We start from the raw sequence: 27,411 nt of genomic DNA on the forward strand, positions 1-27,411 counted from the left end.
CATTTGTACAGTTGACATATACACAAAACTTAAATGTGTAGCATATGACTGGAATAAATTACATTGGAATAATAATAAAAATTGTGCTTGGATAAGTAAAGGAGGGTAGGAGAAGCTGGGAAATCAGATAATCTCCCATTTCTTCAAATTTAACATTTTTTCTTGAAAACTTCATACATAAGCACTGCATCTATTTTAGTCCTGGCCCCTCCCCTCCCAACTCCTCCCAGGTGGCCTCCCAAACTCATGGCTTCTGCTATTATTTTTGTTACACGTATATACATAATGTATGCACACACACATTCACATACATATATGTAATCTACTGAGTCCACGTGTCCAGGTCTGATCACTTGAGGTTGGATGGCCTGTGTGGGACCTTGTTCCTTGAGCAGTTTCTCCCTCTCTCAGCAGCCATAGGGCAGTGGTTCTCAACCTTCCTAGTGCTGTGACCCTTTAATACAGCTCCTCACAGTGTGGTGACCCCCAACCATAAAGTTATTTTTGTTGCCGCTTAATAACTATAATTTTGCTACTCTTATGAATCAGAAGGTAAACATCTGTGTTTTTCTATGGTCTTAGGTGACCCCTGGGAAAGGGCCATTCGATCCCCAGGTTGAGAACCACTAATCTGGGGGATGGGACCACACGGGATTTCCCCTGCCCATGCTGCCTTGTCAACTGCTAGTAGTTGCTTTTTTTTTTTTTAAATCCTGAATTTTTAAACCTCTCAAAATAACATTTATCCTTTTTTGTGGGTTATGACAGCATATATGCAGGTGAAACTTTGAAAATGATTTTTAAAGCAGTTTAATAAAGGAAATAAACTGAGGGCCCCTTCCTTGCCCTTGCTGATGGTGCCGTGGTGTAGGTTGGAATTAGAGTAGGAGGAAAATAAGTACAGGCAGACCTTGTACGCTCTGCAAGCAGCAGGAAAATGGTTGCATTAAAAAAGTTTTATTTCATGGGCTTTATACCAACGCTACTTTTAAAAAAAGCCAGTGTAGTGTTTACATTAATTGGGAGTGAGCTTTTTTTTTTTTCTTTTTTTTTTTTTGCCTCTTTACCAGGCTGCTAGCCTGAGTTTGAGAGCCATGGGAGGTACACTATTTCAAGATTTACTTATTCTATCTGGGCAGAAAAACATACTTTAGGGTCTCATTTGCCTTCTCAATAAGCAACAGGTTCTAAAAGGCGATCACCTCTCATTCCCAGAGATTGCCAGGAGAAGGTCTCCCTACTCAAATCTGCCCCAATACTCAGATACACCTGGCTAGTGTTGTTCCATCTTTGGCCATGAAGTACTAAAGCAGACAAGTGTTCAGGCTAAAAGGTCCACTCCTCACCAGTGCTCAGACAAAATCTGCTGCAGCAAATCAATTATTTACGAAGTAGCTGCTGATCATGCTACAGTTTGGTAGTCTGAGCTTCGAGAAGAACTTTGCATCGAGGACCTGTAGCTGTGTGAAAAATCAACAATTTCCAAATCTCTCTTCCCACTGCTAGGATCACATGCTGTCATGCCAACCTCTCCAGTGGGTGATACGGTCTGCACTGAGGTTCTCATGCTTGCACAGTTAGTGTATCAGCTTTACTAGGTTTAGAAAATGATGAATAATCTTCCTTACACCAAAAGCATTCAAGAATTATATATGTAGGAGCTGAGAGCAAATACTATTAGAGTCAGCTCATATTATACTAGATCAACATCACAATATTTGCAATAACTCCTTGCAAAACATCAGGAGTGCATGCATTTTGCAAGTTATACTTTTTGAAGTTTGCATACTTTTCATTCCAAGATTTTGCTTCCCAAGTGAGGCTGAATTATCACCACTCTAGTATTTTGGTTTTAAATCCCTGATTGGTATAGCCTGGACCAGTTTTCTGTGATTGCCTCATCTATTGTCTTCTTCCTGTCACTGGGTTAGCATAATACCTTCAAATTGTTCCAGGACTGAAGGCCCTGGACATCATTCCATTTCTTTAGCTGTGTACAAGTAGAGAAATGTCACACAAATCCCATTTGACTTGTTTTATTTGTACACTAAATAAATCAGTTATTCCACAGTTCATTTGATCAGTTATGCTTTTGGAGAAATGTTTACTAGGTATCTAGCATGTCAATGTACTGTCCTTGGTGGGGTTAGGCTCAGTGAAGTTTAAAGAAAGGGAATGATTCTTTTCTCACTGAATAGGACACACACTCAGTAAACATAAATCCCTGGAATTGGAGGGAAGTGATAGGAAGACAACAATGGACTGAATTATTTATATTCTGAACTGCTCTCAGTGCTCATCCTTTCTTTCTCATGAATGGTGAAAGCTGTCATCTCCATGTGCTTACCATTCCACTGAAAGAGTGCCGCAGGAGAATTGCATGCCCATAGAGCAGGGTCCTGTGGCCACCCCCTTGTGCTGCCTGTGGGAATGAGGAAGAAAACTGTCAGCACATATCAGCTGTGGCTTCTTTGGCCGAAAAGCAACACGAACGATTTGGGATGCAGATTCTAAGAAAAACAACCATGGCAAAACTCCCAAAGAATTCATTCATGAAGCAAGTGTCCAGCCAATGGGCAAAAGAAGACGTTGTGAGCATAGCCATGCGGCATCCTTGGGAGAGGGCAGCAAGGTCTGCTGCTCTCCTCAGAAATGGCCGCTGCCCAGGATGCGCAGAAACCCAGAGCCGTCCTACACCGGAAGCATGTAAATGAGGTACACTCTGCTTACCTTCCTTTGAACTTCTCAGAAGCATCCGGGATGAGAGAGAAACAAGTGTGAAGTAACTACAGTCTAGTGCAGAAGGGCAACATGGTGGGTGAGCGTCAATGTGCACTTTGGGTCCTGCAGTCTTTTGTTCAATTCTGGGCACTTGTGCTTTCTGCCCATCCAACTCAAATGGTCCTTTTTACACAGATCTCACCAACCAGGGATGGCTCTGAAACCCAGGACTTTCAAAGAGTAACTAGTCCTGCAGAAATAGTCCCCTTAGTGGAGAGACCCGTGTGACTGTCCTCTCCGCCTCCCTCTGCACATCCCTTTTGCTCAAACAGCAGAGAGGGAGGTCGGAGAAGATAAGATGGCCCAAAGGAAATCAAGCCACCTGAAATGAACAACATATGCTGTATAACTAAAGCATAACTTCCCAGTGGGACAAGTGGGTATGAATAATGGTCAGCTGAAATTAACAATTGAAAACATTGTTTTGGTACCAATCTAATTCTCTTGACATCATGCTAATCTATCCCTTGGTAACACATTTTTTTAAAACACACACTCTTTTTTTTTTTTGGTTTTTCGAGACAGGGTTTCTCTGTGTAGCTTTGCGCCTTTCCTGGGACTCACTTGGTAGCCCAGGCTGGCCTCGAACTCACAGAGATCCGCCTGGCTCTGCCTCCCGAGTGCTGGGATTAAAGGCGTGCGCCACCACCGCCCGGCTCAAAACACACACTCTTTTAAAAGTAGACATTTGCTGTTAACAGGCTCTGTCCTCCTAATACATGGACTAAAAGAGACTCCAAAGTCTGAGATACCTACCAAGATTGTGTGTGTGTGTGTGTGTGTGTGCGTGCGCGCACACGCGTGTACTTGTCCATGCTTGTGCATGTGGAGGCCAAAAGTGAACATGGGTTGTCCTTCTACTTACCCTTCACCTTTTTTTTTTTAAAGACGGGTCTCTCTTTGAACCTGACCAGTTGGCTGGCTAGGTAGAAACCTCCTGGGATCTCCTGTCTCTTCCTCCTAGTGCTGAGATTACAGATGCACGCTGCAATGCTTGGATTTCATGTGGTACTGGGGGTCTGAACTCAAGTTCTGCACAGCAAATACATTACTCCCCAAGCCATTTTTCCTGGACCAATATCAAGAGGAATTTTAGCATTTTGCTTCTGTAGTCCAAAAGCATCTTTTATGCATCCCATTCTTTTCAGAGTTGCAGACTGGCTGCCCAAGGCACTGTCTGCACTTTTATCCTATCCATCCTGTCCCCTCCAGGCATGGCAACAAGCAATGTAGAGGACAAAAAGCAGGTGGTGGAGAGAGAAACAGAGGTCTGGATAATAAGCTATGAGTGATTTCATTTCAATTCTGTTTGGATTAGCAGAATTGCTCTGTCAAAGAGATTTTTCCACCATGTCGTACAATGAGTCTAAAGCGGAAAAAAAAAAAAAGACAAATGTGGTATGTTGAAAAGAGGCTGATAACTAAATATAAATGTGGCTGTGCTCACCCCCCTCCTATAGAGATATTTAAGTGTTCTCAGATTTTAATACCATGTAGGATTACACTGCTCTTCACAATATTTCCAAATTTCATGAAATCATTTGCACTAACTTCAGCTGTATTTACAAATGTGTCAACACCTTACATTAAAATTAGATGTACTAAATCATTTTACATCTTGTCTGTCTAAATGGAATTGTCCCTATGAGCTTGTATCCTTACAACTTAACTGATGTTTCCAATGGCTTATATTATATATGCATACTTCTGTGGTGAACAACTGACTGAATTGGATGTCCTACTATCAACCCTGGATTCTACTCTTTTCTAATTCTTCTGTGTTCCCACCAGCTCCGTAATTATTGGGAGTCAAGAGTTGCTGACTCTAAGCAGTATCCCAGAGTGGCTTGGGCTGCTCTTCTCCTCTGATACTTCTAGAAGCATTGATGGGACCTCAAGTCTTTCATTATGGTGCCACTAGAGAAAGAAAGGAATTCCCATTGGAATTGAATGTAACCTAGCTTCTTTCTCATATAAAACAGTAGTTTGGCCGGGCGGTGGTGGCGCACGCCTTTAATCCCAGCACTCGGGAGGCAGAGGCAGGCGGATCTCTGTTAGTTCAAGGCCAGCCTGGGCTACCAAGTGAGTTCCAGGAAAGGCGCAAAGCTACACAGAGAAACCCTGTCTCGAAAAACCAAAAAAAAAAACCAAAAAAAAAAAAACCACCAAAAAACAAAAACAAAACAAAAACAAACAAACAAACAAACAAACAAACAAACAAACCAGTAGTTTGTAGATGCTAGGGGATATCAGAATCACCAGGTCCCCACTTTAAGTAGGCCTGGGGCTGGCCCAAGAATCTGCATTTCTAACAAGGTCTAAGTGACAGGGATGCCGCTGGTCTAAGGCCAAAATTTTGAGAATTATTGTTAGGGGAATGGATGGTTCTGGTGCTAGAATGGAAGAGGAGCCTTCTGTTACTATTATAATGTTGATTGCTGCTATGGAGCACATGCTATGCATGCATCCAGTGCTTTACATACTATCATGGCCCATTCCCATGATGATCTTTCAAGGGAGCAATGAATGTCATATTTCATATGGGAGGAATTTGGTACCTGAAGAGATTAGATTGCCTTATGTTTCACAGTTGATATGATAGTACCATATACACTTGGGTTAACAACAGATCTTAGTCTCATTTTTCTAATGCATGCATAGTGATTACACAAGCCACCAATGGGAAGAGATACAGAGACATCTTTCATAGGGCTCATATAGCTGGGATCTAATTAGCTCAAAGCCTATCGTAGGCACATAACACAGAGTGGTACACATGAAACATCTCACGTAATATTAACTAGTGATGCAATCATAATCACTCCCATTTTACAGCCATGTGAGCTGACACTTAGATTAAATAACTTGCTCAAAGTCATACAGGTCCCAAGTGCAGAGTCTGGACTTCATAAGGGTTATTTAACCATGCACCACAGTATTGCCTTTTCTGTAGTGTGGCAGGGGAGATGAAACTTGGACAAAAATAAAATCATGTTACATATAAAAACAGCATGCATATTAAAGAAGTTGAGCACAGAGTTTTGAATAGACCAAGACAGTAAGGAGCGTGTATTAGGGAATGGCTCTATTGAACAGGTAGACCAACTATGGGCTGCTGGCATATAAATGGTAAGAAAGAGATGCCAACACAGGTCAACTGTGTCCTGGAAGTAGGAAGTGTGAACATTCACAGCTATCTAATAGTTAGTGCCTGTGTGCCCATGGACAGTGACAGGTGGATAAGTTGGGGACAGAGACACACTGGTCAGGCTATGCAGGACCAAGACTCACTTGTTCACTGTCCCACAGCCATAAACACTGTAGTCATTTATGAATGGATGATGTCACAGTCAAAACTGTACCTTAGAAAGGGAAGTCAGTGGTAGATAAACAGAGGGGTCAAGCCCTGAGGGGCAGAAGTGATCGTTCTCTCATTCGGTTTCTTTCACATGGTTGACAGGGAATGAACAAGCCAAACTTTGCAGGGTTGTCATTCTCTATTCCTTTCTGTTGTCCTATTAAAACAACTATTGGTATTACCTTTAAAAACACTCTTCAGGCAGCCACTCGGCCACCCACTGCTCCTAGTCTCCAAGACTGCTTTGTGTCTCATCTATCCTATGGTAACAAACTTCAAATGTGCCTGCTAAGTAAGTTGTGGGTTATTGTGGCAGCCAGAGCCACCCTTTCCAAAGCTGTAAACCACATCTTTGTTTCCTTGCTACAAACCCTTCAGTGGCTTGCTATCAAGCACAACACTCCCACTGTACATTCTAATTCTCTGCATTAGGATGGGAAATCTTTCTCTGAGCACCCACACAGTGACTATGTTAAGTTCGGTGACCTCTGTCTTAAAATTACCAGTCACACCTCACATAGATTTTAAAGGAATCTGTTCAAAGATTGGACACCATTTTTACCCTAAGTACACTGTACAAATAAAGGTTACAGGCTAGATTTTGCTCGCTAATTTTAAGTTGTCAAACATTACTCTACCTGAGTTGGCTCCCTTACACCTCTCTGACTTCAACTACCAGAATCACATTTCCCATTGCTTCTGCTCTAGCCATACTGACTGCTCTGTACTTTTCAGATAACCTTGCTCCTACCACAGGGCCTTTGCACATGCATTTCCCTCTCCCCAGAATGTACTTCCAATGTTCTCACAACCAACCTCTACCTTATATTAATTTCTACCCCAACATATCTCATTAGAGAAGTCTCCTATTATCATTCTTTACCAGAAGGTAGTCTTCCTCCATCATGGTCTTCTGTTTTATTAGTAGCTGATGTGAATTGCTAAGTTAATTTTGTTCTGTATCTGTTCTTCCTTCCCCCAAAATAAAGTAATCTCCATGAACATTCAAACTAAAATGCTGTGCCTCTGTTATTTCAACGAGTATCAGATGAATTGGAGACACTCACCAAATATTTCCTAAATGAATGAGTAAATAATCAGTAGATATGGCCCTTGGGTCTCCATTTTGCATATCAGAAAGAAGAGGCATAGAGAACTCAACAAGCTTCTCACAGTTGCCTTGAACATTTAGGTTGGAATCTAAACTTGGGGCTAAGAACAAATTCTACTAACTCTTTTGATATGAACCCTGGACTAGTATCTCAGGAAAGAGCCACATCTTACATAAGAGATACATGTAGCTGTTCGTGGGGCAGTGTTCACATCTCAAGGCTGTGAGACTTTCTTTGGGTGGTAGTCCTATCCCTGCCATGAGTGTCCTTGAATGTCATCGCTGGCGGAAGAATACTCATAGAGTCACCTTATATTGTAGGGTTACAACAGGGAAAAGCTGTTAAAGGGTCTTGGTTCTATGTTTAGAGTAAAAATATGTTACTAGACACTCAATTCAATCATCTTACCTATAATTTCAAGTTTAATTTTCAGTATTGACATTTGTTTTTGTAGCTTCCAGAGAACAATGCCTTTCATGAAGGTAGACCAGAAATCACAGCTGTGGAGGCTTACCTTCTAGCCAGATACCAATATGTCAAGACTGCTATATTTCTAAACTGACTCGCCCTGTGATCTGAAATGCTCATTTCTACATTGGGGGTTCCTAGGCCCTAAGAAGCATTCTAGGACCCCAGGATGGCTCCCTGCTGAATCTAATGTGACCCGCCACACTCCGAGGGCTATGATCCCAGAAGACCTTTTAGTGTGTGGCTGTTTCTGGATGTGCCTGCTTTGATTTTCTCTTCCTTGCTTATCCCACATCTCACTTTGGTACTACTCAGGCTGTAAAAGCAAGAAAACATCTCTCTAGAAGATTGCAGGACACTGTAGGGACTTTTGCACAGTACATAAGGTATGAATTTCACTAGATACAAGAGAGCTAAATAATAATGGTGCCTTTTAATCACAGGACAATGAGAGTGAATAAGCTAAATATTCAAAATGAATAAGCAGGAATAAGCTAACGCAGGTCACCTAGCAGAGTCAGCTACTTCAGCTATTCCACCATGAAAGGCTCAACTCATGACTGTTATAAATTATCAAGATTTTTATAGTCTACTTAGGTGAGTAGAACCTTTAAGGAGAAACAGAGAAATTATCGGATAAAATTTCAGATTTGATGAAATGGAAAGGTATACTTTGTTACACCTAATGGGAAAAGTAAAATTTGTGAATTGTTTATTCCCTTAAATTTCACTTACAGATTCTGTGTGGTTTCAATTAAGATTAAGAGGGTAGTTTGGAGTTCAACAAAATTGTTAATGAAATTAGTGCTGAAATATGAACAATAAGAAAGTTTGTTTCTGAAAAGGAACTTTTTTTTTCTGAAAAGGAACTTTTACAAAACACTTTTAAGCAATTGTCTAATTCACTCGGCACCAGATTCAGGAAGAAGCATATGGCAGGCACAGGCAGTCCATAAAGATCTGACAGCATGAATCATAGTCTATAAGGAGGCAGTTCCCGTACAGGAGAGAGGCAGGATTAAGTCATGTCTCCTGTATGTGGCTAGCAAGTCAGAGAGACATTCAGCATCGGCCAATGAGAGGATAAGAACATCAGATCATGGATACTAGGAGAATTAAATATTCCACTTTAAAATTAAATTACAGAACAACTAACATGTAATACAATAGTCTACATCCTTTGCTGATGCTCTCAAGTAGCACAGACATTCAAAGGAAACAAAAAGCAGATATGACTGTAACCAAACTAGAAAAATGGAAACTGAAACACTTAATAGACCACACAAAGACCTTGTATCACAATGACAAAGGGGTTCATGTCTCACTGAAATGTGGCAGAAAACCAAGCCTCAACTAAAGAAGTAGGCAAAAGCTATGAATAAATGATAGCTATCAGAATAAATGAAAACATATGGAAACATTTTTATTTCTTTCAGCAATGAAAGAAATTGCAATTATATGATCTTGGCTCTATCAGTTTATATCTATAAAATGCGTCAAAAGAGAAGGGAAAACGCTGTGTGAACTGTAGTTTAGCTGATGCAAGCCTATGTAAGGTGGTATCCAGTATAGCCCTTTTGCAAGGCAATATGGTGGTATATAAAAGGAGCCATAAAGAAGTCCATAACCCTTACTATAGTAATTTTACTTCTGGGAATAATTCAAAAGGAGCAAGAACGTATGCACATAGCTGTGGCAAGGGCCTTGTAATGGTCACAATCAAACAAAAGAAAACCTGGCAAGAATATAAATATGAACAGAAATACTATCTATTAAATCACATGAATTCTTTTGGATGTTCTAGCCTGCAACCATTAAAGGCTGAAATCACCAGGGGTAGGTAGAAACAGAAAATGTTGATGATACACTATTGTGACAAGGTGCAGAATGCAAAGCACCTTCAGCCACTACTTGTATATTCACAGAAATGATAAGAAAATCTGTAAAAGTGAAATATGGACACTGAAGATGGCTTAGCCAGCCAAATGCTTGCTTTGCCAGCACAAGGACCTCAGTTTAATCTCTAGAATCCACATAAAACATGCTGGGTGTGGCATGGAATGCTTGTAATCTCAGTGCTGGGAACCTGAGGCAGGTGGAAATCTGGGGTTTGCTAGACAATCAGCACAACCTGCCTGGAGCACTTCAGGTATGGTGAGAGAGTCCTTGTCAAGAAATAAATAAGGCAATTAATTAATTAATGGTGGATAGCATCTGAGGAACAACACCAAGGTTTTCCTCTGGCCTCCAAATGTATGTGTATGTGTTTACGCACACATGTGTATGTATACCTGCACACACATACTCATCTACTCATGAACTGGCATCCACATGTACACACATGCATATATACCCGCAGATACATATATTCACCCACACATAAATATGCATACACACACATGCATGCTCACCTACACATACATGTACTCACTCACACATGAACATTCACATATGTACATACACATGCATGTACACACACACACACACACACACACACACACACACACACACACACACACACACAAAACCCAACAATAATGAAATAGCCACTTGCATGGATGCAGAACTATTATACTTTATCCTGGCTCTAATTCTTTCTTTAACACTTACCACATCATCATCTCAATAAAATGCATATGTGTGTGATGGAGACAACATGCTGTGTGCATTTAAAGAGATGGACTTCCACAAAAGTACTTTGTTCATTAAACTTTCAGTTGCTCAAGGGTGCAGTTTATTTACCAGGATCCTCAGTAGGATGACTCAGTCTATCTGAGAGGCAGAATGGGATACTGTAGTGATACTATGTTCCCCAATATATTGTGCACCTTAATAAACTTATCTGGGGTCAGAGAACAGAATAGCCACTAGATAGAGAGGCCAGAAGATGGTGGCACTCACATCTTTAATCCTAGCATTCCAAAGGCAGAGATCCATCTGGATCTCTGTGAGTTCAAAGCCACACTGGAAACAGCCAGGCATGGTGACACATGCCTTTAATCTCAGGAAGTGATGGCAGGAAGCAGAAAGGTATATAAGGCATGAGGACCAGGAACTGGAGCCTGGCTAAGCTTTTAGTCTTTTAGCAGCAGTTCAGCTGAGATTCATTCTGGATGAGGACTCAGAGCCTTCCAGTTTGAGTAAACAGGATCTGCTGAGAAGTTGGCGAGGTGAGGTTAGCTGTTGCCTGTTTTGTCTCTATGATCTTTCAGAATTCACCCCAATACCTGGCTCTGGGTTTGTTTTATTAATAAGACTTTTTAAGATTCGTGCTACAGGGTACACTGCTAGTCTGTGCTTGTAGACACTGGCTCTAGAGTGTTGTTCTCCAAACTGATGTTACAAGAAAATCTCAGAAAGGAAGTCTCTGTTTAAGACACCTGAACTCTTACTTTATCATTTCCTGAGTCTCAGCTCCAGATTCTGTGGGGAAAAATCACTTGCTGTGGGGTGTCCACATCATGCATGGGTCCCTAGCCTATTATCACCTTTCAATCTGTAGCTTCCTCTCTTTGGATCTCACTCTGGTCTTTGGGGACTTGGTTCTCCACAATTCTGTGCTTCTCAAGACTGCCTTGTGCAGTTAGCAGATGTCAGATCTGTCTTTCCCTATAGCTGCAGGCTTGACGACCACCAAGTCTGACCAAACTCCCAAGACTTCAATCCAACAAGCTACTCTTCTGTGAGGGATAGACAGATAAGGGTGGGCAATACCTCTTCAGCTCTGAGGATACCAAAGGAACCAATGAGACTTTTCAGGTAGATCTTAGACTGTGAATGCCTACAAATAGGGACAATTTTTCCTCTCTAGTTCCAGTGAAAGAAAGTCTTTGTTAAGACACACTGGAATTCAAACAGCACATCTCAGAGACAGGAGGACCACAACCACAGGTTAATATGGCCCATGATTAGGAGCCAGAGCTGGCAAATGAGACAACAGGTATTCTACAGGTATCATAATTCCATCTTAAGTCCACATGAACTGTGGGAATCGAAAAAATAAGTTACTTAAACATTCTTCTTCTCCACTGTTTTGGGTCAGACCCACTGCTCAGCTATGTAGCTGCCAAAGCCGGTATTTCCTGGGCTGGGGAAACACCTTCTTTCCCTCTAAAGCTCTCTGCTGTGGAGAAATTAAAATGTGACATGAGAATAAGGCATCTACTTGTAATTTGACACTTTGATTTTCTACTCATTACAGTTGATTATGAGTCTAGAACCAGACTCCTGAGATGCTGGCTGCAGAAGCAATGGGATGGAATCCCAAAGAGTTTCCTCCCTAAGAAATCCTTCACATGCATGTGGGGCAGCTCAGCCTGAGCAGTACTAACTCTTTTTTTGTTGTTGTTATGTTTGAAACAGGGTTTCTCTGTGTAGCTTTGGAGCCTGTCCTGGAACTTGGTCTATAGACCAGGCTAGCCTAAAACTCACAGAGATCCCACCTCTGCCTCATGAGGCTGGGATTAAAGGAGTGTGCCACTACTGCCTGGCAGTACTAACTCTTTAGACAAATCTACTTGAGAGAAGGCCTTCACATTCTGGGCATCTTCCAGAGCCTCTAGGGATATCAATAAAAAGCCAAATTATGAAACAGAATTTTAAGGAAGTTCTGAAAAGAGGAAGAAGGTACAGTACCCAACAGCCCTCGTTTCCCGAATCCAGTGTTTATGGCATTCTCACTTAAAGTTAGCTGATGTTGAAGAACTCTTAGGACGCAATCCACCTTGAGTTAAAATGAATGTTGCATATAGTGGCAGAAGGTCTATGGTGGTTCTCACTACTCCATCTGCTTCTAAGCTGCTGTCCTCAGGGCAGTAGGGTGACTGTGATCCCAGGGAACCTCACCTCCCACATCCAAGGCTGTCCTCTCACTGTCACTTTATATCACAGCACAGAAAAGGCCCTGAAGACAGTGCAGAGAGGCTGTTTTCCTATGACCTCCTTTATTTTTTTTAAATACATGCATTTCACTGCTAAACAAATTGAACAATATTCCCAGACTCCTGCCTGCCAATATATGCCACATTCACCATTCTCCTGCTTTATGATTTATTAAACCCAGCCAACCTTTCCTTTTGGGAGTAGCTAGGATGATGTCTCCTGGATGAGAAGTGGTCCAAGCATTTAGTTCATCTCATTAATTTTATAATCTGATGAAAGTATTCTAGGACAACAGAGTCAAAGGCTAGAGTCTAATTTAAGAAACTGAGACTTCTGGGTCATTATTGTCATGAAATATGGTTGTGAAAGAAAAGGGGAGAAAATATTCTAATATGAAAGTAACTGGCTCATTTCTTTCCAAAGTACACTTGTCATTGGGTACAGAAACACACACAGTATGATGTAGGCTCTTCCAGGATGTCTTCCTGGTGTCTACTATACTTGGATGTGGTCCATTGGGTAAGAATAAATTGGCTTGGGTCATTTAGAGACTAGTGCTACTGCTGTGGAGACAAAGTTGGTTCTTTCTCTGAAACAAAATGCTCTTCCAGAGAAAGAACAGTTCCTGGGTGTTGTACTCTTTTTGGAAATTTTTATTCATTTTTACATACCAAATACATATCCCTCTCTCTTTCCTCTTCCCACCCCTCCAGCCTTCACCTCCCCCAACCAATCACAGTTTCTCTCTTCCAACAAAGTAAGGCCTCACATGGGGAGTCAGCAGAGTCTGCTACATTCAGTAGAGGCAGATCCAAGCCCCTCCCCCGGCATCAAGGCTGTGCAAGGTGTCCTGCCATAGGTACTGGGCTCCAAAAAGCCAGCTCATGCACTTCTGGAGGAATCACCATCCCTGACCTCAAGCTCTACTATAGAGCTACAGTAATAAAAACAGCTTGGTACAGGCATAAAAACTGACATGTGGACCGATGGAATCTAATTGAAGACCCTGACATTAATCCATACACCTATGAATACCTGATTTTTGACAGAGAAGCCAAAACTCTACAATGGAAAAAAGAAAGCATCTTCAACAAATGGTGCTAGCATAACTGAATGTCAACATATAGAAGATTGCAAATAGATCCATATCTATTGCCATGCACAAAACTCAAGTCCAAGTGGATCAAAGACCTCAACATAAATCCAGTTGCACTGAACCTGATAGAAGAGAAAATAGGAAGTAGTCTTGAGTGTATTGGCACAGGAGACCACTTCCTAAATATAACACCAGTAGCACAGACACTGAGGGTGTTGTACTCTTAAACCCCAACGGCATGGCTAAAGACAACCAAGGAACCTTCTTCCCTCCAAATCTTCAAAAGCAAGTTTTGGTTGGTGAAAGCATGGTGATAGAGCATACACTTATTGCATAGGAAGCCATGGGTTCAACTCCCAAAGCTGACAAAAGTTTTTGACTTCTGAGCATTGCTGTAGATTTATGTAGGCATTTCCCTGTGCCCTTTCTTGAGCTACTGTGGCTAGTGAAATGGCATCGCAGTCCCTGCTAGGCCTGAGATGTGATAAGCACTGCACCTGAAGCAGGAAGTTGTATATCCTCCACCAAGGGTGAGCAGGTGGTGTAGCTAGAGTTTTCCTGCCTGTCCCACAGTCAGGACCAATCTCTGTCACCCACCAGTCCTACAACTGCTCAGACCCAACCAAGTAAATACAGAGACTTATATTGCTTACAAACTGTATGGCTGTGGCAGGCTTCTTGCTAACTGTTCTTATAGCTTAAATCAACCCATTTCCATAAATCTATACCTTGCCATGTGGCTCATGGCTTACCGGCATCTTCACATGCTGCTTGTCATGGTGGCAGCTGGCAGTGTCTCCCTCCGCCTTCCTGTTCTCTCAATTCTCCTCCTCTCTGTTAGTCCTGCCTGTACTTCCTGGCTGGCCACTGGCCAATCAGTGTTTTATTTATTGACCAATCAGAGCAATTTGACATACAGACCATCCCACAGCAAGGTGGCTGCTTGGGGGTGGCTTTTCTGAGATGATGTCACTCTTTTCTTTGAGCATCCCTGCCATGGGGATAGTGGGCTGCCAGGATGGCAGTTTTAGCACACAGCTCTTCTTATGGCACTTTTAAAAGAACAAACTGACAGGCTATTTGTCAAGGTATTAGTGACATTTAGACCGATGACAAGTGTACTTTGGAAAGAAATGAGCCAATTACTTTTTTTTTTATTAGAATTAATTTTCCCTCTTTCTTCTATATCTAACAGATTTCTTAGAACTAGACAGCATCAGGTTCATTCTTCACATAAAAGGACCTGTCAGCCTGATTTTTTTTTCAGTCACTGCTCTAGTTCTTATTTGAACTGCCTATACTCAGATTGCTGGTGAAATAGTGGGCCAGTGCCATGTCAGGACCAGGAACTTTGCCCAATAATTTCTTTTTAACGAATTTAATGTATAACCAATATTTCCTACCAAGAACCTAATATGGTCAGAGTACCATGAAATGAAAACTTTCACATTATCTCTATTATTTCTCTCTACTAAAATATTACTGTTTATCCCAGACATGGACAGATTTAAAAATAGGAGAAAGCACCTACTAGCAGACAGTTACTGGGTGCGAACACCTCTATTTATGTGTATTCAAAAGTGCCTCAAAATGGCCATAATTTGTTGTCTGACTCTGTCCCTTTCTCTTCTGAAGTTCTTAATGCTACCATTTACCTTATCTTTTCTAAGCGTCCTTTATCAAACAACTGTCCTCCTTTATTTTCTCACCCTTCTGTCCCCATTGTACTGGCCCCACTATGATCTCGCTGAACAAAGATGAATTCACACTGTTTTCTCTACATCCATGAAATGTGCCTAAAGCCAACTTTATATCCCTAAGCAAAACAGCTTGAGTTCTCCCAGGAGTACAGGAAATGACATTAGGTGCTGAAACCCATTCTCTGAGCTCTGTGTACATGGGGTCTGCAGATGATTCTGATACTTAGCTTCTATATCAGGACCAGGTGCTGTTTTGAGGGCACCATTCTTCTGAACCCCTTGTGGGTTCATTATGGAGAAGCAGCCCCATAAAAGAACTTTGCAAGAAAAAAAACAACAAGAAAAGAAACCCACAACACAAAAAGTGGGCCACTTTCCTGAGATTTTGATTTCTTTTGTCTGTAGTGGACCTATCTTTCATGACAATTCTTGTTTTTATGGGGGAAGACATGTAGATACTAAGGTTTGAACACAGATCTTCATGCATGTCAGGTAAATGTTCTATACCAAGCTACACCCCTAGAGTGGTTCTTGGGGTAACTGATCCACAGTCTTGCTCAAGATCCACACTTCTGGAACTTTCCCAGTCATTTGGGACTCTTTATCCATGGAATTGGCATGACACTTAGCAATTGGTAAGTAGTGTACTCTCAGAAGCATCCTGTAGGACCCATGATGGACTTCCTAATATTTCTCCAGAACTTTATAGACACAGTAAACAAATATCATTGCTTCCTCATGGCTTTTATAATTTTAGAACTGATATTCTAACCTCTTTGCCACTATCTCACTTCTGTTGCCAAACATGTGACACATGAGAAGACACATAGCTCTACTACAAAGATCTACATGAGGTAAGGGCTCAAGGCAACCCAGTCTTGACAGGAAGAGTTTCAACCTTCCCTTAGTTACCTGTGACCCACACATCTTCACAGCATTAGCAGTCATCTGGATACTCCTCTAACTGCCTCCTATACAATTTGGACCTTGTTCCTGACCTCTGTAATCCTCAGAACCTAGATGGAGATGGAGTTAGGGGAGTGGCATCATTTCTTCTTTGACACATGCTCCTCCCAATACTGGAACCAGTCACCTCTGATCTTATAATGTCACTCTGGCTTCTGTGTCTTACCCAGGCTTTCAAGGTATGCCTTGCTCGAAATTATACACCCTCAGCTACACTACTTCACTTCTGTCCATGTCTGCAGAGTTGGTATTTCTCAGAGTTGTAAATAATTTAATACTTGGGCAGTCCTTTTACTGGCTGCTCTCAAAAAAAAGCCCACCTTCCAGAGACCTAGTCTAGGGTCAAGTGTTCCTCTCACCACCTAGCCCTTCTGTCAGCGAGAAAAAAGAAGCCTCATTTTAAAAACAATTCTCCTTTACATCTGTGAATGGAAGCCGGGATGTGAATAGAACACGTACCATCTGATCTATTTTCTCCCCATTGTGTAGAAAGGGAATTTATCAAACTGACAGGGAGAGGCTAACACACCGGGCTGATAGCGAAACCTGACTTCCCCAAAGCCACGAGGCCTCCTCATAGCAAGCTTTGTTGCAAGGCAAGAAAGCATTTTAAGTGGAGTTCTCACAAAGTTCCTGGGGGAGGGGGAGACCACCTCGTAAATACCATTGCTCCCAATTTAGGTGGAACCTTTTCCAGATTAGAAATTCTATAAGGTTAATGAAACAAAAACTCAGTTATATTCGTTTGCCTTTTTGTTTGTTTGTTTTTGTTGTTTTTTTCTCCATTGGCCTTTTTCAATGGATAGGAGAAAAACCAAGTCAGTTGTTCAGTTGTTTCTTGGTGAGCTTTGTGGTTACTAGTAATGCAATGTTATAAAACTTGATATCAAAAAGAGCATTGCATCAATACTTCTTCCTCCGGGAACTCAAAGAGCAAATCACATGTAGTCTGAAAGCAGTAGTGAATAGGCAGCCCTCAAGGAGAAGCAGAACCAGAGAGAAAGATGGACAGACTGGAATGAGGCAGGCTATTCCTAGTTATTGTAATAATATCACCACCCTACTGCCAATATACACCAAGAGCTGTGTATGCAGCTTGAAGGATAAAGAAAGGAAGTCCTCCTTGACACCCTAGAAGGCTTTGTCAGGAAACCAGAAGATGGAAAGGACCATGGAAGTACTTTTTATTATGTGAACAGAGTAATACAACATAGTGTAGCACAACTATGGACCACAGGATGTCTGCTATTGAAAAAAATGTCTTATTAGGTTTTCATATTTTGTTTGTTTGTTTTTTGAGACAGGGTTTCTCTGTGTAGTTTTGGAGCTTATCTTGGAACTCACTCTGTAGCCCAGACTGGCTTCAAACTCACAGAGATCCACCTGCCTCTGCCTTCTGAGTGCTGGGATTAAAGGCATGTGCCACCACTGCCCAGCTAGGTTTTCATATTTAAACAAGGCGTGGGAAAAATGGAGCCCAGACAAATATTTTATTTATCACCGTGAATGATAAATCCATGTTCTTTACACAAATAAAGTCTTATACTGTTACTAAGGAGTTAGGTAGCTTTTCTGATTAGAGCAAATCTTCCCCAATCTCAATCTTAAAAAGACATGCTTGCTTGGATCAAGCAGGGAGCATCTGGGAATCTAAGATAAAATGGTACTTGTACTTTGGAATACATCTTAAGAGATATAAGAATGTAAGATGATACTGATCCATCAGAGGATGTTGTATTGTAAAAAATGGTCATTGTGGTGAACATTTGAGTTTTGAAGCAAAATCTTGTAGCAGTGTTCTTCAAATTATGCTAACCCCAAATTGAAGTTATTTTTTAATCACTAGATTATACAATAAGAATGTAATTTAGAATAAGGTTGTAATTAGAAAGGCTATTTAGGATGGGTGAGAACACTGGGTAGTCCTTTGGTCTTAACACTGATTTTGTTAACATGGTGACCTGGCTTGTCTCTTATTGTGGATATGTGTTTCTGTTAGGCCAATCCTTAATACTGCAGAAGCTCCAGCTTCTATAAAATGCTGTGCAAGGTCTCATGGGCTACAAACTAAATGGTCTGAAGCCAGCTGGACCTTGCTTCAGGAGATACAGGAACACCAACGATGTCACAGAATCTGACTCAGCAGCTTCCTGCTTAGGAATCCCTGGGGTGTGTAAGAAAATAAAATTCTGGATTTAGCCTGAAGCTCCTCTTCCTGGACCAAGTTTATGCATATAAAGCAATCTTATAGACACTGAAGTCTTTTGCTCAGGAGGGATGCATATCTGTATGTATGTAAAAAACACGATCATCTGGGCTGGATGTACCTATGTCTTATACTGAAATATGAGGAAAAATTGAAGTACACATTATTGAACATAAATGGGAGATGTAAAATATGGAAATCTTTTGATTATTTTGACACATTTCCTAAGATACAGCAATCAAAATGTCATTCTTCAGAAGGAGGGACTAAAGGAACTTATTGTTAAAGTAAGCATAGATTATGAAAAATAAACATAAAACAGCTTGTTTTTCTTTTGCTAGAATTATGTTTTGATACCAGAGTCCAATAAATGAAGGAAAAAGATAGACATAAACACATTCCTTTTATGCAAGGGGTTAAGTTCAGAAATGCCATCTATCTACATGTTGGGTGATATCTATTATGCACTAAAACTATCCACATTTGTGAAAAGCATTAAAATGAAGTTAATATGTTTAGAGAAAAATACATAATTATGAACTGGCTGACAAAATGGACTGGCAGAATTGTACAGCATTTGAAATCCCTGCAAGTAAAATATTAGAAGCAAGAAACCAGTTAGAGTTGGACCTGATAGGATCAAGGATTTAGTTCTATGAATTGGCTACTCTCCAGTGCCCTGGGAGCAGCAGAATCTAATAAAATCTAATAGAAATTACAGATAAAATCAATACAGTTAGAGGTGAAGTCAGCATAGTCTCAGTGGCTCCACATGAAGGAAGAGACAAGCGGCCAGAGAGGATTTGTGTTATAGGAGAAGATTAGGGCTAGGAAAGAAGGGTGGGAGGTCCATTTGATACTATAGTAGGTTCAATTGACACTGTCTTTTGGAATAAGCCTGGGAATATTACAGAACTACTGTTTCTCCCACTGACGGAGACTGAAAACAGCTAGTAAATCCTGCCTTGTACCTTTGTTTCCACACCTATGACACCTGTCCAAACAGATGTCTAGAAGTAATGATGGATTGAGAAATATCAGTTGTTCATCCACTTGGCAACCGGAGGTCAAATGTCTTGGATCACAGAGTTACTACTTCTGGTATCTATACTGCTCTGAGGCTTCCAAAATCATTCCTGGGCTTATGTCCATCACGACAAGATGCTGTATATAAGTGTGGAGTCAAGACTAAACACAAAATTGATAAGAGCAGAGCAAAAGGTTTTGATATGTCATGCTGTTTATTATCCCCTCTCTATCCCCCAGTGTTAGGAGGCCATAGTTCATGCTAGTACAGAAGTTATTGGGCCTATTTCTAGGCTCAAAGGATATGCGTTTGAGGCACTGGATCATTAATTCTGAAATTCAGGTAAATTCTAAACTTGGATCAGCGTTTGGATATAGTCTTCACTAAGCTGGCATGGAAAAAACCCCACGGGGAAAATAAAATGTAAAGTTGCCAGGGTAGCAAAGAGTGGAGACATAGTTGTTCAGAATGCTGGGACGAGGCGTCTATCCTCTGCAGCTGCACTATGAACTGCAGAGCAGAGTGAAACATTCTATTTTAGAAAGTCAACACCATAGCCTCCTCTGCATGGCTGACCCAGCAATCACAGCTGAGTTATCTGTACCCATAAAAAAATAAAATAAAATCTGGAAATTTCGGCACTTAAAAAAAGAGCTCTGAAAATTTCTAAAAACAAGTCATAATTTTAGGAAACAATTGAGATAAATACACAGAAAAGCAGTATGTTCTGCTCAATTTCCCCATAGCAAAGATATGAAAACAGAAATATTTAGGAGCAGGAGGCCCACCATGAATTTCCATCTCCTGCCCTTCTCACACCCAGAGAGCAGGACTTAGGCAAGTCAGTCAGGGAAGGGTCTTCTGAAGCAAACTCCCCAGGCCCATTCTTAATGATCACCTCTGGAACAAAGCTTCAGTCTGTCTCGACACCCTTTGTTCCCCCATGTATCCGAGCCCAAGCCTGAAAGGAACAACAGCTAAAGAGAGAAGCACATACTGTCAGCTTCCATCTTTTCGAACAGCTCTACTAGCCTCTGCAGACAGGGGTCATTTACACTGCCCCCAGGTCCTCTAGACCTTCTAGTCTTTATTTCAGCTTTGTTCCTACTATTTTACTCCATCACTTCAGATCCTTACATGTTCTCCAGCCAGCCAGTGGTAACTGGGCAGTGGGACACTTGCCCCAGGTTCCTACTCGAATGAAAATTCCAGGGCCCCACTGGGATCAGGGACTCTCTGGCATTAAGCTAAATTTTGTTTACTCAAATATTCAAATTGGTGTTTTTGCTAATCTTTCACAAAACAGAAACAAGCTATTTTCTCTAGTTCAACCAATTCTTTCTGCAAATATATAATTTAAACTCTGGTAGCTATTAAAAAATGAATTACACGATCAAAGAAATTGTCTAATAAATAAATGGAAGGGTTTCTATTCTCTTAGGATTTCTTGAATTCCAAATGTGCTTTCCTGGTAAAAGGTAAGCAAGCATTAGAAAATATTGCCCTTAAATCCATATATCTAACAATTTGCAGTTATGGTTCCTCCCGATGCAGAATCCTGTTTCTACAACCTATCATAGTACCCATTCTGCCATATCAATTACTTATCTTGAATGCTGCAAAATCTCTCACGAAAACATATCAATGTACTAAAAAAAGCTCAGATTCCCAAGTTCTTTTTTATCCTCTCTTGAAGTTTAATAAATATGTTTTATTTTGCCATGAAATTTTTAAAAAGCCAAACAAAAACACCCTTGTTCATCAGAAAGTCATGCTTTCTAAGATGGTTATGGTAATTTGACAAAGCTGCCCTACCAGCATTTCAATGTCTACAGCAAGAATGGCAAGAACCCCAGGGTGTGTGTAACAACCAGCAATGCTAAATGTTCTCAGGGTTACAAGACACCATCAGGACCACAGAGCCCAACTGGTCTCACATACAGCTTTCACTTCAGCAGAAGATGGCATCATCACAGAACAGGCAACTACATGAAAGCTGCAGCAAGAACTACAAGGTGGAGGATCTGAGAGGATCTGGAGCTTTAAAAAATTCTCTGCACTTTTTCACTTGAAAATGTTTCTATGGGGATATGAAGAAATGTAAAAAGCTAGTTAACCTTAATGTCTCTTCTTAATTGTTGGTATTAACACTTAATTGTTCTGTTGGATCACTTTGGGAGATATCACAGGAGAAACAAAAGAATACCAAACTAGCTTTTTTCATTTTTATTATGAATTCCAGCCTTATGGATGAGCAGAGCTGGAGTTGCATAATACTACCAGAAGTCTGAAGCATCCGGAAGCTTGAATGAAGGCAAGGCTGCACACTTGTACCATCTCATCAAGTTGAAATCTAAGGACACAAGCTATCCAGACCATATCAAGAGGAAAAAGGAAAAACTTTGGAAAAGAACTTTCAACATCTTGAAGGGGGGAAGAATCTGACAAAAAAAATAAATAAATAAAAGCAAAGCCCAAGTCCACAGACAAGCTCTTCTCCCAGTTGCAGAGCAGTGGAAGAACAAGCTGCCTGGCTGGGATTTCTAAGTGTGCAGCCACCTCTCAGCTCTATAAGATTGAAATGTGTGGTGCAGTGGTATTTTATTTTTAAAGTAGCAGAAGCACAGAGAATGGAAATGCCCTGAACACTTAACAAGTGAAAGGCCCAGATCATTACAAATACAGCTGGAGTCAGTTGTCCATGCAAAGTACATGTATATTAAGGAGGGAAAAACATACCCATTCCGAGAGGTCACTGAGCTAGCAAAGTAAGAAACAAAACAGTGAATGGATATTTTAGTGAGCACAGGATTTTCTGAAAGCTTTCAACTCATTTGAGGAATCGACTGAAGCTTACTACAGAAAACAGAAACAGAATACAATGAGAACCAAGGGGTAGAGATGTCTAACCTGTCGACTATTTTATCTTAGCTAGAATCAGAAGTGGCACTATATGTTAAAAAGTATGCTGCTGTTTTTCACTTGTTTAGTGCTGATGTCACTAAGAAACAGCAAACACATGAAGTGTTACAGTCTAATCCTGACTTTCCCATGATGCTACTCACATTAGAAAAATCTACCCAAGAAAAACGGCCAGTCCTTATACCAGGCAATTTAGAATTATTGTAATGAATTAATCAGCTTTTTTTCTTTAATTAAAGAAGATTTTTACTGTGAAGTAAGTAATGGCTTCAAGATGGAATATGTTAAGTAAGTACCATGTTATCAAAAAGACTAGTCCAAAAAATGAAATATAAGTTAATAATTCATTTCTTCATATATATAATCTTACCACAGAAGCATTGAAATCATCCATCAGCACAAAATCCCCAAATCACATCATAACTTGTGGAAGAACAGTGAGAAAGAGAAAATAAATACATTTGACAATTTGGTGTGTGAAAAACAAAATCACAAAAACCTTATTTTGTAATCCTCTCATTTATAACAGCATTTAATTTCTCAAAAATAATGGTTGGCTATTTGAAGAAACAAATCTTGTGAAAATGATGGAATAATTTTCCTTCTGTAAGGATTTTCCAGGAGAATCATGTTTCCTAAAGGTCAAAGTATATAATCAACACTTACTCCCTCAGAGATGCAGTCCTGGGTGGACTTTGGAAGGTTATCTTTGCCCACACCAAAGCAGAAAAAGAACCAACACATTTATTCATTCTGTCTAAATATAGGAGTCAAAGTATTAAGCACAATGGCTGATATGAACAGGTCAACATTTCCATAGGGACTTAGTGATGGGCTACAGCTGACCAGATATTCCAGAGGAGGAAGGTGTTGACACCTTCCCATTTGAACTTGATATATCAAACCATCAGGGATTGAATATCTAAACAATGTCTTCTTTCAGAGATGTTGCAACCGAAATCTCAGATCTATAAGAGATTTGCCTAGAATTACATTTCTAAGTGGTTGCAGCTTTAGGACCAAACTTAAAACTTCTGTATCTTGCTTTGCCATCAACACAAGCTGCCTGCCACAAGCAAATATGTAAGGGGAATTCTAATGTAGGGCAGATTTAAAGAGCAGGTTTTGACAAGCATTTGCAGGTAAGAGCAATTTACTATGAGATTTGTTATTGTGTGGACACAAAAATATTATTGGTTTTATAATAGGAGTTGATCACCATCTATAGATTAAAAAATGAATGGGGGCAGCTTTCAGAATCTGTTACTGATTTTCTCCCTTCTAAATACAAAGCAAGGTCAAGTCAAACTAATTAATAATTGAATGGAATGAGACATGCTACCATTGCAGTCTGAGAGCTTCAGTTAAGAATGGAATGATGTGATGTCCTGGTTTTCCAAACTGAGTGATGGAGGGTTGTCCGTGGATTAATACTCTGGAAGGCAACAGCCCTGGGAAGGCAATGAGGGTCCCTGACAAAGTCACCCAAGCAAGGTTTTGAACAACTCAGGACAGTAGCTCTTTACTAACATGTACAAAGAAAGTTCATATTTTCATACCTACTGTGGCTATTCTGGTGTAGCCTGCCTATCTTGCTCTAGGGTTTTGGTGTACATATAGGCAAGCTAGGCTTATACCATCATATGAACACAGGTAACCTTGTACATTTTTTCAAAAAGAAAATCTTATAAAGTATTCCAAAGGCATAATGAATTACCTGTTGTTGGAAGTGAACCATTAAACAATTTCTTTCTTTTAAAGGTGTAATATTTTTAACATTATAAATGGGTATCAAGCTGATTCACAATTATGTACCCATTTCCTCCACAGGTCTTGCTATCTTCCTAATCAAATGCATTCTCAATCTGAATTTTTCCTTTGACAATTAGAAAGGGATCAGAAAGATCTCAAACTCAGAGGCTAAAACTAGATGATGGGTTGGGGTGGTTCCTTTGCTTCTGTAATATAGAGATGTCTGTGGAGATCTAGGGACCCAGGACGAAGGTGGAAAACATTCATTTAGCCTTCTTTATTCTGGAGAAGTTCACTAAATCTGGGAACAGCAAGAGTTCTGCCATTAAAGGAAAGTCTTCTGAAAACTTTCAGCAGCAACTGCATGATTTGTTGTTTGCTATCTGGTAGCATCAGAGGTAGCAGATTCCTTCTTGTGATGCAATTCCCTGTAACTTTATGTGATAGCTGCGTGTCCTGAACTTGGCTGTAAGGTTAAAAAAAAAAATAACTACAGCAAAGGATTGTGCTTTAAGATCTTTTGCATGAATAGCATAATCTATGTTCTCATTGGTTGTTTACAAGGTCACATGATCCTTAGTAACAGTCCCTAGCTTTTCAACAGGCACAGATGTGCATTCTTCAAGAAGGGTCAGTGCATGATAAGCATGCCACATCACATATGAGAATTTCTCTAGCAAATGTTCTGTGTGTAGTATTCCCCACTCTAAGGACAAGGACAAATGAAAGGAACCTGAAACTCACTTTAGAGTAAATGGCTATTGTGCAAGTAACACATAGAAATAGAGAAGAACCCCTTTGAGGGTATTTATGATGAAGGTTCTTGCAGAGATACTATCTTTCCAGGTCACATTTCCAATCAATGTTAGAAGGCTGAATGTATTAGCATACAAGATGTTTAAGCTTATAAAGTCAAACATAATTTTAGGCTTCCAGGTTATGGATAAAATTAATGTTCACATTGCAACCATAGCCTTACTTATATAGAAGTGCATGTATGTGTGTACATACATATGTACATATGTATGTACACATATACATATTTAATCTCTCCTTTTAGTTGTACAGGCTTGACATTGATGAAGTCAGAACCTTTATCAGAAAAAGTGCAGTTGGTGAATGTGTTAAGCAAAAGCTTTCATTTCTAGAGGCATTGTGTCATTTAATGGCAGAACCCATTTGGAGTTGGGCAGCACTAGATTTGGTATGTACCTGGTCATTTCATAAGGGAATCCTTCCTTTGTCACAGTGTGATTTTTTTTAAAAAAAAAAACTGTGATAGAAGAAAGTGGAGAGATAAAGGGAGGAGCTGTACTCTGACTAGCAGTCATGAGCACTGATCTTTGATTATCACTTGGTGTGGAAGGGTGCATTTGGGGGAGGTGGGAATTAAGGCACAAAAAAGACAAATAATTTATTCTAGAGACCACCTGGTCAGGATAGGCCAGACTGACAATAAACCTGTGTGATTCTTAGGGGTGTTGCTATACTTTAAATTAGTTATTTTTGGACAGTGAAGGGATTGGGACTTGGAGGGAAATGGACATTGTTCTTGGCTCCACCTCATGCTAAATGCTTATGAACATTCCATAACCTAGAGGTCAATTAAAAAACTGAAGAATTTTAATATTTGCATGCAAGCATTTACCTCAAACACCTGCCATAGAATTGGCCTCATGCCAAGGGTCTATTCTTTGGTAATCTCCCCCAAATAAAATTAGATAGGATTAGATCAGGAGGAGAAGATCCACAGGTGAGATTAGATTGGGAACTCTCTGAAAGGCACTGCATCTCTCTGTCCAGAGGTCCTTATAATTAATTCTTCCTTTCAATATACAGCTAGCTCTCACATGCCACTTGCTGCAGCTAAGGACATTTCAATAATAATTCTCCACTGTTATATTTGGCTAGGTGCCTTTGTTAGCAAGAGAAATTGCTGCAGAATGGTTAATCCTCGCAAAAAAAGCTTCTGTACACGCATCATGCAAAAGAGCAAACAACCGAAACCTTTTTTTAAAATGCCCAGTTGCTACACAGCAGTGAACAGGTACAGCACACAAGGACCAATTTTTGACTAGAAGGGAAAAGAATTACACTCTTCAAGGCATTCTGTTTGGTGGCAGTCGTGATCATTACTGAAAGTAATACTTATTTAAAAGCAGTAAATGGCCATTTCCAAACAGAATGGCATGTCATCAAAAGGAGGCAGCATCCTGCTCACACATCCCCAGGCTCCCCTGAGTCTCCTTATGCTCTGTCGTGTTAGCTCACTTCCTTCTTTATTTTTCCTTTTTATTTTTTAAATTTCTTTTTCTTCCCTGCTGAGTATTATCTTCTAAAATCAAATTAACAGCTAAAAGTAAATGTGCACAGTCACTTCAGGAAAGCAAAACAAACAGACTCGAGAGATTATATAAAAATAGCATTTCTCACACTAAAGACTAAGAGCCCAGATGGAAGTGTGAGAGGATTGCAAGAAGGTTCTAGTGCCTGAAGCTGTTATCCAGGTAACTGTTTCGCAGAGTCATCAAATGGATGCTACAACTATAATAATTTTGAGAACACCATTCCCATCTGTGGTCCATCTTAAAAAATAATTCTTCTCCTTCTATCTCTAAGATTGCCAGTGAAGATCAGTAATAATAACAACAATAATAAGATAGGAAATAACTACTGGATCTTGTTTATATTTGGTAAAATATCACAAAAGGTAATATGATAAATTTTGGAGGCAAAAATCAATATTGTGACCATTATCCAATGGATAATTAATAATAAAATGTCATGGATCATTTGTTTTGAATGAGTTTTCAAAAGAGTAGAGTCCTTCAATGATATTCAACACATAACTCTCTAAATATTATAAAGAATAGATGCACTTTAAAAATACAACTATATTGAATAAACTTCTGCTATAACATAGCTGGTAATTAAGGAGACCTTGTTTAATATATTCTAGAACTAAGGTTTCATTTTTTTAAATTGTCTTTTTATTTTTCTTGGAAAATAAGTTGTTATTGGTCCTTATTTAAGACATAGTAAAGATTAAGACTATGGATCAAATTCTCTGCAACAAAGAAGTTTACTTTCTTATTTATAAAATTCTCTGAGTGATTCAAGCTAAATGATAAATATCAATGAA

At 40.0% G+C, this 27,411-nt stretch overlaps 1 protein-coding gene across 1 annotated transcript in view; it reads right to left on the bottom strand.

Annotated features, from left to right (window-relative positions):
* Ryr3 (ryanodine receptor 3) overlaps window positions 1–27,411 on the bottom strand; it is a 535,270-nt gene that overhangs the window by 313,962 nt on the left and 193,897 nt on the right. The window contains exon 4 of the mRNA XM_076570297.1: window positions 2,348–2,422. Within this exon, the coding sequence (XP_076426412.1) occupies window positions 2,348–2,422 (75 nt within the window). The remainder of the gene's footprint in view (window positions 1–2,347; window positions 2,423–27,411) is intronic.

Source organism: Peromyscus maniculatus, chromosome 4 (assembly GCF_049852395.1).
Source record: "Peromyscus maniculatus bairdii isolate BWxNUB_F1_BW_parent chromosome 4, HU_Pman_BW_mat_3.1, whole genome shotgun sequence".
In the NCBI taxonomy this organism is placed as follows: domain Eukaryota; kingdom Metazoa; phylum Chordata; class Mammalia; order Rodentia; family Cricetidae; genus Peromyscus; species Peromyscus maniculatus.